Source organism: Acanthopagrus latus, chromosome 2, assembly GCF_904848185.1.
Source record: "Acanthopagrus latus isolate v.2019 chromosome 2, fAcaLat1.1, whole genome shotgun sequence".
Taxonomy (NCBI): Eukaryota; Metazoa; Chordata; class Actinopteri; order Spariformes; family Sparidae; genus Acanthopagrus; species Acanthopagrus latus.
The window spans coordinates 21,436,399-21,453,575 of record NC_051040.1 but is presented as its reverse complement, the minus strand read 5'-3'; the positions used below and the strand labels follow the sequence as shown (position 1 = coordinate 21,453,575).

At 44.8% G+C, this 17,177-nt stretch overlaps 2 protein-coding genes across 2 annotated transcripts; one reads left to right on the top strand and one right to left on the bottom strand.

Annotated features, from left to right (window-relative positions):
* Window positions 1-300: 300 nt before the first annotated feature.
* Window positions 301-13,567, top strand: LOC119011444 (dapper homolog 3). Its single transcript, XM_037084573.1, has 4 exons — window positions 301-790; window positions 8,185-8,317; window positions 8,706-8,816; window positions 10,340-13,567. The coding sequence occupies exons 1-4, from the start codon at window positions 560-562 to the stop codon at window positions 11,851-11,853; spliced, it is 1,989 nt and encodes a 662-aa protein (XP_036940468.1). The 5' UTR covers window positions 301-559; the 3' UTR covers window positions 11,854-13,567.
* LOC119011449 (C5a anaphylatoxin chemotactic receptor 1) lies at window positions 13,568-16,906 on the bottom strand. Its single transcript, XM_037084584.1, has 2 exons — window positions 16,870-16,906; window positions 13,568-16,335 (listed from the first exon to the last, which is right to left on the bottom strand). The coding sequence occupies exon 2, from the start codon at window positions 16,321-16,323 to the stop codon at window positions 15,265-15,267; it is 1,059 nt and encodes a 352-aa protein (XP_036940479.1). The 5' UTR covers window positions 16,324-16,335; window positions 16,870-16,906; the 3' UTR covers window positions 13,568-15,264.
* Window positions 16,907-17,177: the final 271 nt, after the last annotated feature.

Here is a 17,177-nt window from a genome sequence, read left to right as displayed (position 1 = left end):
TCTTTAAACCCTACACCGAGCCTTTAAATTGCCCCAGGATGATTTAAAAAAAAAAAAAAAAAAAAAAGTGTTTTACTATGCGCCCGGCTATAACGGTCCCTTCAAGTAGTCCATTAGTCCCGGGCCGAGATGTGGTAGAATGGGTGAGGTCGAGGCGTCGCTGCGATGAATCAAGGGGGATGGGACGAGCCCACCAAGCCCTCTCGCGTCCAATGACGGCTCGGACGGGGTGTGTGGAAGGGGCAGGGTGTCCCTCCCTCTCTCTGGCCGCGGCTGGTCGCAGAGGGCGGGGCTCCGTGTTCCGCGTTTGACAGCTGCGAAATAGAAAATGTATAGCGCATAGATGGTCCGGGAAAGCATGCCGCTCCAAGGCAACCCCGCTATCACAAGGAGAGGGATGCAGCATGGCCCTTTATAGCCTGCGAACGCCCTCGTAAATCTGGGGCCAATTAGAAAGATAGAAGGGGGGGGAAAAGGAAAGAAAGAAAGAGAAAAAACAAAAAAGGAAAGAAAGAAGCGGAATAATTCGTTTTTTATTGTGCCGGGGGATCGGAGAGGCATGCACCGCGCGTTCTCGTTCCCGGTGACCGTGGAGCGCAGTCGGACCAAGGAGCGCCTGGAGGCGAGCCTGGCCGGGCTGTGCGAGCTGGAGCTCCGCAAGCAGAGGCAGGAGTGCCTGGTGCTGGGGGCGCTGGCCCTCGGGGAGCCCCTGCCCCGGGACAGCTCCAGAGGAGAGCTGGCGTGCTTCAGCAGCTGGGGGCAGGAAAACTTGACACTGAGGCGACAGCTGGTAAGAAGTTTGACTTGTCCTGTGCTGCGTGTTGAGATTCCAGCAGAATCTCGCACCGTTTCACCACACCCTGGACCGAAACCCCCCCCTTTCTTTCCCCCTTTTCTTTCTTTCTATCTTTCCTTTTTTTTCCTCATCCCAATCCCACACTGCCACATAGTTTTAAGTATCTAACAGTCTTCGCATCGTTTCCTCATTGTGATCAAGCTTGACCGTTGGATGGACTCTGCCGCTTTTGTGCGGAGCTGACCTCTATCTACAAAAAAAAAAAAGTTACTCAACTTGATTAATGGGCTCTCTGTGAAAAAGGACTTGGTGCGTTTTTCTGTGCTCGGGGCTCAGATTTATGCCTGTGGGTAACGAAATCAGGGGGTGGAGCAGCCGCCGTTTGTGGCACAGACCGACTATTTAATGGCCCATTGTTCCCTCATCATGGACTTTTGTGGCTTTTTACTACTTAACAAGCTCTTGTTTGTGCTCTCCGCACATCATAAAGGGATGAATTATTCCTCCGGCTTGTGTGTTGATGTTTGCAGCCAACGTTTTAATGTCGCGATCGCTTTTCGGTATGATTGATGAGACGGCATGTTCTTGGGTTTTTGGGGTTTTTTTTCTTTCCACGGTGACGCAGTGGTGTCAGGATTACCATGATCATTTAAAAAAAAAATGGGTTAACCCGGACAATCAAAGTTTGCGTGGCAGCGTTACGCAAAGTTTTACGCACCGCTGAGCGCGCTCGTCACTGTAGATGATGCTTTATATGGTCTGTGTTTCTTTCCCTTTTTTTTTTTTTCTTTTTCTTTCCCTTTTTTTCCCCCCTCCCCTGATGCTGCTTGAGTTTGAATTTCAGTGGCTGGAGAGTTTGCTGTGCGTTTTGGCCGCTGCGAGCAAGCTGTCTCAACATCGCTACAATAGGAAGCCATTATTAAAAGAGGGTGAAAAAGAAATTAAATCAGCCGCCTCCTCTTCACACCTCCTCCCCTCCTCCTCCTCCTCCTCCTCCTCCTCCGTCGGGGGGCCTAACAATGGGCGCATATGGAGCAGAATACTAATGATGCCGGCCGAGGCCCCAGAGAGAGGAGAGGTGGCGTCGGTGTGCTGTGGCATGATGCGGGCACCGGGCTGCGTTGGCCTTAATCAGCTGGTTTGTACACAGCTCAAAATGAGTTATCGGGGAGTGGGTTCATGGATATGCTCACAAAGTCAAATTAACTTGGTCGACGTGTTTTCTGGGGACCAAAAAATATATCCACAAAACACTAAATACAACTTCAGGATAAGCAATCAGGTGATATCCCTAAAATGAACCTTTGTCTCTAACTCATTTTGAGTGGTGTGATTTTGATCACAAAGCTGAGATTAAGCTTATTACAAAGTTCTTTTCACAGATGGAGTATGAGTTATAGCAGGAGTGCATGACAACGGAGGACTGAGACTGCCAAGATCAAATATATAAGAAAAACAGCTCAAGAAATAAATTTGTGTGACAATAAATGCACCAAAAATTGTGATTTCAAAGGCTTGATTCATTTATAAACTGTGACATGAATTGGTATTTCTGCTTTTATTTGCTTCTGTATCTATTACCATATTTATTTACACTTCTGCCCCATACCGTGCTGTGATTGGCTCTGAAGGAAGGCCTCATTTGCAGAATGAATCGTGAATGTACAAAGAAACGTGAAAAGAAAACAAAACAGAGCTGAATAAGTTTGTGGACATTAACAAAACGGAGAAGTGAATTGGTAAGCGAAATCAAAACAGAAGCAAACTAAAATACGCAGTTTAATTAATGTGCATACTCATTTTCACTGAACTTAATGGAATATTAATGTTATTTGTTTGTTTCTTCATTTATTTTGGATCTTGGCAGTTTCAGTCCTCTGTACTCCAGGGTCAAGCGTTTCCAGCTCACACACAGACCGGTCTTGTAAATTCAGCTCCCTCGGTGCTGCTGGAGCTGTCAGCGCCTCTCAGCTTTGGCCCCTCGTCCTCCACGCTGACAGGAAACAGCCATTTTCAAAGCCAGTGAGGGAGTGACACGCGTTTCCCCACGGCCCTGAATATTTTCCCGTTTTCATTTTCTGCGCCACGCCTCTGTGGATCGATGTTTATTAACTGTTGTGCCCATCCGAGCGTGTGAGTAATTACATGGGGGGTCCTCCGGGGAATGTTTTGGCCCGACAGAACTCTAATTGAAGTCTCAGATTGAGTCTTCTTCATGATATCTGCTCGCCATCTGCGTCCAAGGCCGACATCCCCAATCTCATCTCCACCGTGTAGGTTAAGGTGTCCCAATATGTTTGGTTCACGGTGTGACACAGAAACAGCTCACCCATGGGAACACACGAATGTGGCCCCAGAGCAGACGAGGCTGAGGGGCCTTTTTTTCTCCTGGAGACATACAGTGTGCGCTCTGGAAGGTGTTGACAGCTGTAGGACGCCAGACAGCAGCTGGGAAAGCACCAGGCTCTGACCTCCCTCCCAGCTACCTACTGTGTGTGTTTGGAGAGAGCAGAAGAGAATGTGAGTGTGTGGCATACATACATCCAACTGTGTGCCGGAGTGTTTTCAACCGTAGAAACTCTCAGTGTTCAGAAGTGAAGGGACGCTTTTTAATTGCAGATGCTCGATTAGGAAGCTTTCGGTCGACATTATGCCCACGTGTTTTTGCAGCGATCCTTCAAATGTGGTTACCAAACATGTGTGACGGAGATATGTAACCGAGGCGGGATGTCACAGTTTAGAAATAAGCATACACCAGTGCACTGAAACAGTAAACGTAAATGGGAATGTAATGATTGTACATTTTCCAAAGCATCTCCTTTTTAATGGAAGCCCATTTCTGCAACTCAGAGGGGAAAAAATGAATGAAATTCATGAAAAGAAAAATCCCCATAGTGAGTCATAATTACGAGATAAAAAGCAGAAATTATAAGATAACATGTCGAAATTAGGAGATAAAGTCTTGTATCTAATTTTTTTTTCATCAAGCTTAGTTTTCATCTTTTTTTTCTCTAACTGGTGGGAGTGGGCTTCCATACTTCCTGTGGCAACATTTACCCCAATACCGATCTGCGATACACCAATATCGGCCAATATATCCACCTGGCTCATATGTGTGCATGTTTGCGTTTATAGGCACATGCAAACGGTCTGTGCGTGAGAACAGCGGCCACCTTCCCCGTGCAGGATTGTGTGCACGTGTCTGCCGGAGGGGTTTTTGCTGTTTTCCAGTCGTGCCTCTGCTGAACCTCCGGCTTGACATCGATGAGGTGGTGTGTGTCCTTGCGTTAAGGCGGCAGCACATCATTAATGAGCAGTTAGTCTGCTCAGTGGTGAGTGATCGGTCGAGTGGATCACCGGATGGTTTAACCCTCCGCTTTGTTCTGCCACACAAAGGTAAAAAAGAAAAGAAAAAAAAAAGAAATGCCTTTGTGTGATTTTATGTGTACAGGCGATCAGGTAATATAGCTTCTGGATATATACACACATGCACAGAGACAAACCGGATTGGTTGATACACGTTTGCAGACATTATGTCCACAAATGTCAGTCACATGTCGAGCACAGCCTGGTGCACTTCTCTCTGTAGAGACTCCATTCACAGCCAGCCCACCCTGCTGCCCTGCCTGCAGGCCTCTGTGCACGTAGGACAGAGTGAGAGCAGGCTAATGAATGCCATTCACTATGGTTATGTAAACACCGTGTGCATGTGTGTGTGTCTTTGTGCGAGTCTCGTGTGTGTGTGTGTGTGTGTGTGTGTGCAAATTCAACCTTTGTCAAATCAGAATTTCTCATTAAAATTTAATTTACCCCATTAAAACGAAGCATTTAAAATGTCTGTGTATATTTGGAGAAAGAGGGGATCAGTGGTTTAGTCATGTGTGTGTACATATGTCTGTGTGGGGTTGTGTGTGTGTGTGTGTGTGTGTGTGTGTGTGTGGGTTTCCGGACTCCCACTGCCCTCCCTGTGTGGAGCCAGTCAAAACATCGCCTTAATTATAGAGGGTCCTGCAGTGCGGCTGCATGCCTAGTGTGCCCTGTTCCATAGATTTTCATATCCTGGCGTTATCGTTTCAAAACCCTTCGACCGGCGAGACTTAGCGGTCCATTCTACACATCAGAATCCGCTTTCTTTTTTAAAAAACATCCACATCACGCCCTGTTCTTGGATGGCAGAATTGTAACCCTTTTATACCAGCCCTCTCTTGCGCAACCAAAAGCTCATTTGCTCCTCCACCTGAATTTCTCTCGTCAGACCGTCTCTGAGGAAGATGTAACATTTGAATCACCTTTAATCAGTCACAGTGTTGTCCTGCATTCACCTGCTGTTCGGTTTCTTTTATTAAAAGAGATCCCGATGTGCTGTACACCCAGCGTGCAACGGCTTAATGGCTAGGTGAGGCTGGCTGCACCGTGTCCCCATGTCTCCCCCATCCCCCAATCCAGCAGCCCGGGGCAGAGGATGCAGTAAAACAGTAATGATACAGTGTGCAGGGTGTCAGCGAACCAGTGTGAGACCATTAATAATAGAGAGCAATCAAAGATCAGCCAGTGAAATGGTCCCCACTTCACCACCAACATGCTCCAAAAGCCACCCCGCTAAATGTTGCATTGTGTTTGGTTGGTTTGTTCGTCCACAAAGGCTTGTTTGTTTGCTGCAGTGTTAGAATTTAACAGCCATCGCCATGGCTTCCTCGGTGTGTGTCTGCAAGTGTGCATCTGGCAGCGGGCAATCGATAGTGTGAAACCACATCATTGATTAATTGATTCCCAATAGTGTCCCCTCCTGCCCGATATTTTCTTCAAGCCACGCCAGTGGCTTAAAACAAAGCTCACAACTCTTCGCCTCTGCCACACATATTGATGTAATGATGCTGGTGCTTTGTTTACACTGAGACAATGAAACCCCTCGTCGAGACAAAAGAGCTGACAGTGTTTGGGGTGAAGAGGTTGTGTGGGATGCATGGGTTAGCTTGGGTCAATTGCTCCTTTGCTTGATGGCCACGTTTAGTCTGCTGGACAAAGGGGTCGGTGCTCAAGCACTGATTGGCGGGCTGACGAAAAGACCACTCTAAGCAGTTGTCTAGACCTAGTGCCCTGTTTTCAAGGAATTTTTATGTTGACACATTGCAGCTTGAGCTGTGACTGAAGACTTATGTAGATGTCACTTGTTTCAGGAACCTTTAAAGAGGAAGGAATACGTGCATGCTAACATGCTCACAATGACGAGTGTTCTGAAGACCCAGAAGTCAGACTTGAGTAAAAGTAAATATATCCTATTAGTACGTTGGCAGACGTGAAAGTGATCCATTCTAGAAGTGCTTGAGTAAAATTCTCAAGATATCTGATATTAAACTTAAGCTATACATATATTGACATGTGTGTATACACTGTGTACTATGGTCAATCGGTTATCGGTTCTTGAATTATTCATGTTTTCTTCCTATTAGATCTGATGTTTAATAATGGAATGAATGTAGTGAAATCAAAGTACAATATTTGCTTCCAAAATGTAGTGGAGCGGAAGTGTGGAGTAGCAGGACATGGAAATATGCAAGTGAAGTAAAAGCACTTCAAAATGTACAGTGTTTGAGTAAATCTGCTTAGTTACATTTCATCACTGACAGTGACCATGGTGAGATGTTCACTGAAGTGATTTCAATTCCTCCTGAAGGGGCAACAAATGTCTGAACCAAATCTCAAGAGAATCCATCCAACAATCAGTCAGGGTCAATAAAAACCAAAATAGTCAACCTGAAGGTGGAAAGTCGTCTATCCTGCGGTCACCATGAATGTCACAAATAATGACATAATGACAAAAAAGTGAAATAATGATAATACTGGCAGTCCATCAAACAGATATTTCAGTCTGGACCAAAATGGTGGACCAACCAACAGACTGACATATCAAAGGGCTTCTCAACAGCTGTTTTGCACGTCTGCACTTCGTACAGTGCCTTCCTATAGGCACTGTTTTATTGGTGCAGACACAGAAATGTTGGTCTGGAGGTGCAGAAGACTGTAGCAGCTGTCTGACAGGCGGTCCATCATAGCAGGTTCGTAATGTAAGAAGTGTCACCTTGTGACGAGGACCTGCTCACTCTTCTGGTAATGAAGGCCGCTTAATGAGCTTTAGGTGTCAACAGTATCACCCTCCAACAAAATGAAGAGCCGCCTTTGTGTGAGTGTGTGTGTGTTTGTGTGTGTGTTAACCCATGCAGACAAATGTCTGCAGATGTCAGTACGTGTGTCAGATGATGTTGACATGAGACCATTGCAAATTGACTGGCTGAACTAACATCTCCAAGGGAGTGTGTGTGTGTGTGTGTGTGTGTGTGTGTGTGTGTGTGTGTGTGTGTGTGTGTGTGTGTGTGTGTGTGTGTGTGTGTGTTTCCCCTGCACCTCTGCCTTTTATGAGAACCAATTCTGAGTATTAGCCCTTCAGAATGAGGTCTTTGTGGTCAGTTCTCCAGACAAGGAGTGGTTCTGTGTGTCAGGAATGTTTATAATCAGTGGAGGGTCCTCATGTTAAAGATAGAAGTACAAGGTTGTGTGTGTGTGTGTCTGTTGTGCTTTAGTCTAGCGAGCACATTTGTATATCTGGATAGCATGTGACTGTGTATGTGGCCCCCCTCCCGCCACCCACATGAAAGAACATCCCCCTACCCTTCACAGGCCTTGAATTATTCATGTTGTGACTGTAGGTTTGCCTACTCAGACGAGCCCAGTTGACAGATATGGATGCACTGCAGCGATGCACAGTGGTGACCAGGGATGGCCACGTTTGTGTTTTAGGGACTAGAGAAGGAAAATCATGTCATCTGAGTTGTGTCTTTATCAGATTTGACGTTTCATGTCTTTACAGATTCGGGTCATTTTTATCCCCGTTAGCTGAGACAGAGCTAAGTATTCGAAATGGTTTTTTAATCAGATTGCAATATCCATCTGTAGAAATAAAGTGACTGCTACTCGTATAAATGGTTGTTACTGAGTCATTAGTTTAATTAACTTACAATAGCTGGATTCTGCTCTATTTGAGACATGTTTTATTCAAATACAACCCATCCACCCATTATTTAAAACACATTTGCATACATATTATCTTAGTTTCTCTCAACAGGTGACTGACAGTAATCTGGGTGCCAAACAAAAACAAGAGCCGGCGTGCAGCTGGAGAAACAAGCAGTGAAGCGATCACAGCTGTGCTCCTGTCATTAGCATTTCTGCAGCCCAGTCATTTGGTTACAAGGACTGTTTGAACTCTTCTCTTTGTTGTAATCGCTGATTGTCGCCTCTTGCAATCTACTTAAAAATTACTCCTCAACGGGCCAATCAAATTGAGACACAAGGGAAAACTCTGTGTGTGTGTGTGTGTGTGCGTGTTTCAGAGTGCCCTCCAGAGTTCTCCATGGGGCCTGATGCAGGCGCTGGAACAGCAGGTGGGGGAGCTGAGGATGGACGCCGACGATGGCTCCTGTGATGGCACTCAGGGAGACGCAGGCGACGGTCGGCCCAGCTCTGGTACTTCCATAGATTCAAACCTTTTCCTTCATCTCAGCCCTGAGCATGCATGTAGTAAAGTGTTTTTTCTGCACTTTGTAGTTTACTCATTTTAAATAAAACCAGTGAGCAGATTTTTGCCATAATTTATTCGCTCTACACGGCCAACCTCGTGTGTTCTCGTTGCACTTTGAAACATCCCTGTAATGAGTTTGTAATTTATTTCTGCTCTTATTGCTCGTTCATGCTCCAGTTACTTGTGCAATTCTGTTTTGTGGCCTATTTGTGAAATGCACTGAGACGTTGCCTGCATCCAGCTGCACAATGTTTTTGAGAACTGGAATGATCAGTGAGCCAAGACAAATGAGATAGTCATCTTCCTCTCTCGCTCTCTAATTTTATCCCCTAGGTCTCTACGAGCCGAGTGAGGGTCAATCGCCAAAAGGAAGATGTTGTTCCACTGAGCCCACAGAGACAGTCTCCCCATGGACTTACACCAACGACAGGCCAAAGTCTGTGGGTAAGAAAAAGTAGAGGTACACTTAGATACACACACCTTGAAAAAACAAGCTACACATAAAATATTCTCGTTTTGTGTGTAAGTAAAGCAGAATTGAGCCAGTGTAAATTGTCAGTATTTCAAGCTGTTTGATCAGCATGAGCAAGAGCATGTATTCAGCATTTCTGTTCCTTTTTCTGAAGGGAAACAAGATGGCTGATTTGTTATTCTGCTCTGGAATCTCTTTGCTTGCAACACGAAAAAACCCCAGATGCAACATCTGACATTACACTTCTTCAAAGGGATTTGTTTTGAAATATGGAGCCCGAAAATCAGGAAACGCAAGCGGAGAACTTGTGGAAAGAACAAGCTGCAGTCACAACAGCTGAGACAGATACAGACAGTGCATACGCTCACTGTTTTATAAACTCTTACGTTGTGTCAAATGAAAATGTTTGTTTAAAACTGGCACCAAGGCATATAGTAGAGGTAGAGTTAGGCACAAAGACCCGAAGATCTTGTCAAAATTATAGTTACTTGAAATTCTGGAGTGATGTCTGGGGTTTATACTGTATGAATTATGTTAATAAAGTATTCACTGGCAAAACAGTTTAGGTTAGTACTGCATAACAACTAAAATTACCTTTGTGATTATTTAAACATAGCCCCTCCATTTTTCCTTTGGTGGGATTTTTTTCATAAATGCCGTACAAAACACTTCAAATTGTAGACAGTGTAGCAAAACCAAGACTTTGATGGGCTGAGACCAAGTCAAGACCAAGGCAGGACAAGACCGGTGTGAATCCCACACTGCATGGCACACTGACGAATAAATGTGGAATATGCACCGTGAGATATTTAATGATAAAATAATCAACGGCAGTGCAGCTGTGAATTTTATGTGTGGGAATTTTACTTTATTCAACGAGCGAACAAATACAAACACTAAGTAGCTGAAATTAACATGAAAAATTTTTAATCAACACTCATTATCCAGGTTTTACCAACACAATTTTGTGCAGGCATCAGGTTTTCTGGGTAACTCTTCCAAACGGACAGGACATAATATATGAAACAATTGGTTAACACAGTGGTATCTCTGCAGTTATGGTCTTGAAATGAAATCCTAATCTGGAGAACTACAACACTGTAAGACAAACAGACAAAAGATATAATGAAACCCCCTAAATCGAGAATTACAGCCGTGTAATTAACAACATTACAAGACTTGTGTAGCGCGAAAAGAGAGATCTACTTAGGTCACCAGTTCAGAGAGAGATGATAAGAAAAAGGGGTAGTCATGAAAGAAAATGGCCATTTTTAATTAAATTCAGCCCGATTTTTATGATTTGGGATTCATTGTGAAACTTACTCCATCCTTCGCAGTAAGTCTCTATTTTTATATGCTGAATGAACCGAGACTGGTTGCCATCATTTCCCTTTAAAGTCGAAGAGAGGCAACCCAGATATGCGCTTTTGTTTTTTAGTATTAAATTGATGCCCCAGCACCTTGTGCCTACAGCAGTATTGTTTTCTGTTCATAGGTGACCCCCTCATGCTGAATGGAGAACTGGATGTCCCGGTCCAACGCACCACCCTACCCCGCTCTTTCTCCGCTCCTTACCCAGCTCTGGAGGGCATTGCTGAGGAGGGCACAGCAGTGGACTCCTGGCAGTGGGACCCCAGCGAAGGCAACCAAGCCTGGCAGCAACAGCAACCTGTGGAGGATGTGGAGGTCACTGAGGAGGACTACCAGCAGGCTCTGAGGGTAGAGGGTTACATCCTCGGTCTCATCCAGCGTTTCACCCTCGCTCCACGGCCGTGTCAGCCTCGCACCACGCTGAGCCCCGACCCCCCGTACTGCAGCGCCTCTGGACAGAGTTCCCTACACAGGAGAACTCCTTCTCTGACCACGGAGCAACGCCCCCCTGACCCCCATCTCCAGCTCCATGCTGACCTTTCGGCAAACCCCAAGGGCCAGGGCTGGGGTTGTGACCTGATGGAGGGGGAGGCCTGTGGAGGAGAGGCCCCATCTTTGGAAGAAGACTGTTATCTGGCTCTGCCCTACCCCCAGCCCAGGCCACACTCCCTGGCTGAGAGGCTACCATCACCTCTGCCCTCCATGGACCCCAACTGTGGTGTTGGGGCTCTTGACCTGTGTTGTGAACCCCCATCCCCCCAGCATTACATACATCCACAACCCCCTATTCATCACAGACATAATTTAGTAAGTGCTCAGTATATCCCTGGACAAGGCTGCCATGCCCCTGTGCGCTCCCCCAGACACTACAACCCAGAGCAGACTAAGTCCAACCGACCTGTCACCTCCCCTGACCACCCAAAGACCAGAACCTCGAAGAAGAACCACAACGAGAGACAGAGAGCCAAGAAATCGAGCAGTAAAACCAGCCGATCTCAGTCTGAAAATAGTCTCCTGGGCCAGCGAGTGCTGCCTGAGCGGAGGTACAGCACCACAGAGAGGCACCAAGGTAGAGGGGATCCTGTTCACAACCAAGGCCAAGTTGCTGGACCCCAGCTGGGCAACAACAGTGCCAACGCGAGCCGGCGTTGGTGCTCCAACCTGGAGCTCAGCCAGGACGAAGGGGAGACGGTAGCAGGGCAGGCACAGAGACGACCACCTCGAAAGACTCGCCATGGTCATCCTTGTTCCCATTCCCAACCCCACAACTACCCCCACCAGCAGCAGCATGCCCAGCGCTGGCACCCAGACTTTCAGGAGAGAGCGCCTCTCTGTCGGGGAGAGGAGGGCTATGCCGGCGCCGCCCCCGCAGAGTCTGAGTCCAGCATGAGTGAGGTGTATTCCCCGGCCTCCAGCTCGCTGTCTAGTGACTCCGATGAGAGCGGGGGGCTGGTGTGGCCCCAGCAGCTGCCACCACGCCTCGCTTCTACCTCCTCCTCATCCTCACCTTCACCACAGGCCACTGCCAACGCCCCCACTCAACCAAAAGCCTTTGTCAAGATCAAAGCCTCGCACGCCCTCAAAAAGAAGATCCTCAGATTCCGCTCAGGGTCCCTCAAAGTCATGACTACTGTATGAGGGAAAGGTCAAACTCATATTCCTGTGTTGGAAATCTTTCGTCAAAGCAACACTGTGGCTGCTACTTTTGGTCACAGGTCATATATTAACTAACCAATCCATCTTCATCCTCAGCCTACCTCTAATTACAGTTTGCTCTTAGCAAGAGACATTTACATTAATGATTCAGAGCTGCTACAGATCATCTGTCTGTAGTATCTGCTTGAATTTATCCTGTAGCCGACAACCATCAGACACCAGACTAATGGGCATTATCCTGCATTAATTGTGGATAACTGATGTGATGAAGTCACACTGAGTTGACATGGACCGTGTTGAAGCCAAATGGCTGAATATGCTGCCACTTTTTCTGGATGACTGTTGGCCTTATAGTTGATTACTCCCAGGTCTATTGTTAATTAATCCCTGCAGTGTAGAGTCGACATGACCAGTAAGTAAGATCAAAAGCTTCAAGTCTTTCTTAACACCAAAGTGCAATATGTAAAAACTGGGCATGTTGCAAGTACATACTCCAAAACAATGGGGGGCAGCATATCAGAGCCATGCAGCTACGGTCTGGACTGGGGGCTCGGAGCAGTGGTGGAGTTTACACTGTGACGGGCCGGGGCTAGCTGGTTGCTACATGTTGAGAAAATACTGCACCACAATAAAAAAGTCCTCCATTTAAAGCCTTACCTGTGTAAAGGTTTGTGAGCATTATCAACTAAATTTACCTGAAAACATGTAAGGAAAAGTACTCACCGTGCAATAAAATCATCCCTATGAGTGTTTTTTTTTTCTTATCATCATTATTATTATAGCTGATGTTTTTGTATGAATATTACTGCTTTGTTAATGTGCATGTTACAGCTGTATATGTTTAAGTTTTGAACTATTTTGTATACTCTTGCGTATTTTAATTTACAGAGGTGCATCATAACCAAAACAAAAGTATGTGTTAGGCGAGATTGTGGGTAAAGCAGGAAGTGAGAGAACAGCTCCATTTAAACCCAAGTTAATTGAATATCAAATAATTATCATAAACTTTATGCTAAAACTTTCCCATTTTGCACGGTTAGCTGACTAAAAGCCACGCTTAAATGGATGTAATTAACATGAGTGTGTCCATTTCAGAACTGCATTTCATCTACAAGCATTTCCCACAAATCACTACTAAACTGCACAGTTCATTCCAGGAGACATCTTGGAAATTACAGACCCATCAAATAAAGCATCACTATAACCTTAGTGTATAGTAAGACTTGAAGCTTTATAGCAAGAAATGATCCTATCTGAAAAAAAAATGTGTGGAGGAATGAACAAATGTATAATAATAGAAACCTCTGTTTACATTCTCCCACTGTCTCAAAATTCATGTGCTGATGGTGAATCTCTGAACGGGGACTGTCCTTTATCTCTATCATTCTGTATACCCACCTCTGCCTCTTTGTAAACTGTGCATTCACATTGAAGTGAACCACCTGTTACCTCTCTTTTTCTGCCAGCTGCTTTAGGGACCAATGAGCATAAACAGATGTCAGGACTGGGTTCAGTGGAGGCCATAAAGTAAGGGACCAGTCTACATGCATGCATGCACGTATAGTATGTGTAGACTCGATGAAACACAGGGACTCAGACGTTGACACTCTTGTAAATATGTATGCTTTGTATATACCATCATGTGGCCTTGTTTGGAATGAATGTAGTTTGTAAATAAAGCCAGTTTTTCTCTTCATTTTGGTAGCATTTTGTTTTTTATTTTTATTTTCAAAGACCATTTGTACAACATGTCCAAGTTAACATTTCTTCTGTAGACTTCTGCTAAGTGGTGCCTTTGAGTGCTTTTATGTTACAAACATACAAGTATCACTAAGGCTCATATTCATTTCTCTTCTGTATTCTTACAGAGGGCCCATCACGCTAAAACATCTGGACTGAGACTAGGAGCTCATCATCCATAGCACTTCGACCACTGAGCATTGGAGACCCAGAGTGTAGCTCCCTCGTGTGGTTCATGCCTAGTACTGTTACACAACCAATAACCAAAGTACATTTATAGTGAATCAAACTTTAGCTGATAGTTATTTTGTCATTTTGTCAATGAACAATGAACAATGAAATGCTTAGTAAACCATTTCTTAGCAGTTATTCATAGTAGGATAGAAAATGACTTTTATAATACTGTGTAGTTCATCTGTAAATGTTATTTGGATAAACTATCAACTAAATTTAAAATGACACTTTGTAGTTTTGGAAAAGAAATCTATCATGTTTATTATTATTGTTATATTGAACATTATCAAACATGTGAATTAAGGTAATTATTTACTATTTGTTTATGAAAGGCTGTAAAATACAACAAATAAAATATACAACAAACTTGACTTTCAGCTCACAAAGTTATACAGAGATAAGACCAGCTGGATATTCCTATTAATAGCAGGAACACAGATCACACCGGAAACAGAAGTGACAAGCATTTCGTTACAGGAGTCATATATATGGGCAGAAAAAGTTGCAGATTGGCTAATAGTTCCTCATTTGTAGTCCTGAGTTAGTCGTGATAACATCTACAAATACAACTTCACTGCGTGAGCAAAACAAAACTTTCATTATTAAGCTCATAAAGACAGCAGAGATGGTGTAACTGCTACTTGGGTTTCTTTCTGAGTTTATCTGGCCGCTGTGTGTTTATTCTAAATACTAATTATGGTGAACATCAGTGGTTACAATGTCCCAGTTCAGTGGAGTGACTAAGCAAAGTACACACCTAGTGCGGTCAGCCACACGAAATGTTCGGCATTTCACATTTCCAAAAACCATGAATTTGTATGCGTTATACATACCATATCAACATTTCTACATTGTGTGCCACATCACACCATGTCACGTTCACATCATATTTATATGATTCGGATGTGGTGGCATTACAGCTGGACCAGTCTGCCAACCAAGAGATGCATTCTAAGAGGGTGTTGCAACATTAGACATTTTGTTCCTCAAGAGGTGATAGTTCGATGGTAAATACCACCAACACCCACCAGGTCCTCCAAGCCCGCAGTCGAGTCAGCTAATAGGCATGCTAGCTGCACATCTAGCTGAGCCAGCTAACTAATGCAGCTATTGTTAGCAGCAATTAGCGGTAACTCTGGTGAAATGCTGCTCCCTGATAGTTTGGAGTATGAGTTCGACAGTTGGCCGTTTTTAACACATTGAAGCTTTATGCACTGTGTTACCACGACATAGAATAGAAAATGTAAAGCTGAGAAATGTAAAGTTACAGGCCCACAACATGAAGAAACAGGAAGTTTCAACATGACTATAGTTTACCTAAACATATTTATTCTGGATTATTAAACTCGCTCAGTGTGTGGTAAACAGCCTTATGGAGACTGCAACGCTTGTGCTCAGCGCATTAAAGTCAACACACCCTCAGATTTTAGTTGTGTCCTTCTCAGTGCTCGTGCTCTTGGTGTCGTTATTTGTGATGCTGACCCTGCTCTGAGGATCCTCGCTGATGAAGTGGAGCATGTTGCGCAGGGAGCGGTTCATGCTGTCCTTGAAGCCCCGGCCCAGACACACATAGAGCAGCGGGTTGAGGCAGCTGTTGAAGTATGCCAGGCAGAGAGTTAAAACGTGTGCCAGGTACACATCGGGGTGGCGAGGGGAATGTCGAGGGGTGACCAGTAAGCAGAAGTCCACTATGTGTAGTGGGAGCCAGCAGATGAAGAAGCTCAGGACCACAGCGATGATCACCCTCAGGGTTCGCTTGGAGCGGGTGCGACCACGTGAGAGTCCACTCTCTGCTTTCCTGTACACCACCAGGTGACAGAGCACAATCACCAGGAAAGGGAGGATGAATCCCACCACGAAGCGGAAGATAGTCATGGCCCAGGCACTGTTGCGGCTGTTCACCGTCAGACACTCTCTCTTGTGTTCGCCTGCTGAGATTTCCTTGGTGTAGATGAACTGGGGGACGCTGCCTATCAGGGCCAGGCACCAGATGGCAACACATCCCAAGGCAGCCTGCTTAGGCCGCCTATTGTTCTGACACCAGACGGGCCTGCTGACCAGCATCCAGCGGTCCACGCTGATCAAAACCAGCTGCAGGATACTGCAGTACATCACCAGGTAAAACAGGCTTTTGATCACAGTGCAGGCCACTGGGCCAAAGTGCCAGTGATCATCATGTGCGAGAGGGACCATGAGCAGAGGGAGGGAGAGGCAGCACAGGAGGTCAGCCAGGGCGAGGTTGAGGAACCAGATGGAGGTGACTGAGCGGGGCATGCAGAAGCCCGTCACCCACACCACCAGAGCATTTCCAGGCACACCGAGCAGGACCACGAGGCCATAGAAGACCAGAGCCACTATCTGGATGGGTTGAATCTCAGGGATCAAAAGGTCTGGAAGGTCAGGCAGATCGTAGTAATCATAAGTCATGTTACTGTGGGCCTTAGTAAAGCTGTAGTTGTTGTCTCCAATGGGATCCATGATGGCTTAAAGCTGTAGATAAAAAAGAATTTGTCAAACATTTTAACACTGATTAAGACATAGGTTTCATCTAAAACAACTATAAACGTTCCCTGGGCTGGAAATATAATGCTATAATATTTTTAGACTGTATAATCATACACTATATATATTTTGTTATTTACCAGCTAGCACTGGGCAACAACACTGACCAAATTAACTTGATATCGATATTATGACAATATTGAATAGATGACCATTGGTACCTTCACAAAATATTAACACTTTTTTTTTTTTTAAATAAATGGTGTGAATATAATGACTAAGTGTGTAAAGACAGCTAGTAGAACAAGCAGAACAGTCTGGAAGGAACATTACAGCCTTTAAAACCAGCCCTAAACTTTCACAATTCTTTGGCAAAGGCAAGTCCCTGAATTCAGCCAACAAAATCCTAACATTTGTCAAAACATTGTTTAACCTGATATGGAAGAATTATCTTATGACGATGTTAAATGTAGCAGTCACGTTTAAAACCTAAAAATAGATTTTGCTGATTTCTAAACTTACTGTGTCAGAGGTTGATGCTGTTCCTTCACTGCTCACGGCAAGTGTTGAAGCTCTTCTGCTTTTAAGTGTGTTATATACCGCCCACCACACTCAAACTATCTTGCACAATATTTCAAGGAAATGCAAATAAAGACTTGTGGTCTATGAAAAAAAGAGGTTTAAGTGTTTACCGGATTAACCACATCTAATGTGTATGGAAGATGATGTAGGCTACTGTGAAACATTTATCTGAAAATCAAGTTTTTTTCTCAAAATTCTGAGGAAATAGTCGGAATTCAAATGAAGGTTTCACGACGGCCCTAATGACA

Bases quoted from the DNA above. Each gene is read 5' to 3' on its own strand.
- LOC119011444 (XM_037084573.1), top strand. From the start codon at position 560: ATGCACCGCGCGTTCTCGTTCCCGGTGACCGTGGAGCGCAGTCGGACC. The intron at 791-8,184 runs GTAAGAAGTTTG...TGCGTGTTTCAG, and splicing joins TGACACTGAGGCGACAGCTG to AGTGCCCTCCAGAGTTCTCC. The intron at 8,318-8,705 runs GTACTTCCATAG...TTTATCCCCTAG, and splicing joins CGACGGTCGGCCCAGCTCTG to GTCTCTACGAGCCGAGTGAG.
- LOC119011449 (XM_037084584.1), bottom strand. From the start codon at position 16,323: ATGGATCCCATTGGAGACAACAACTACAGCTTTACTAAGGCCCACAGT.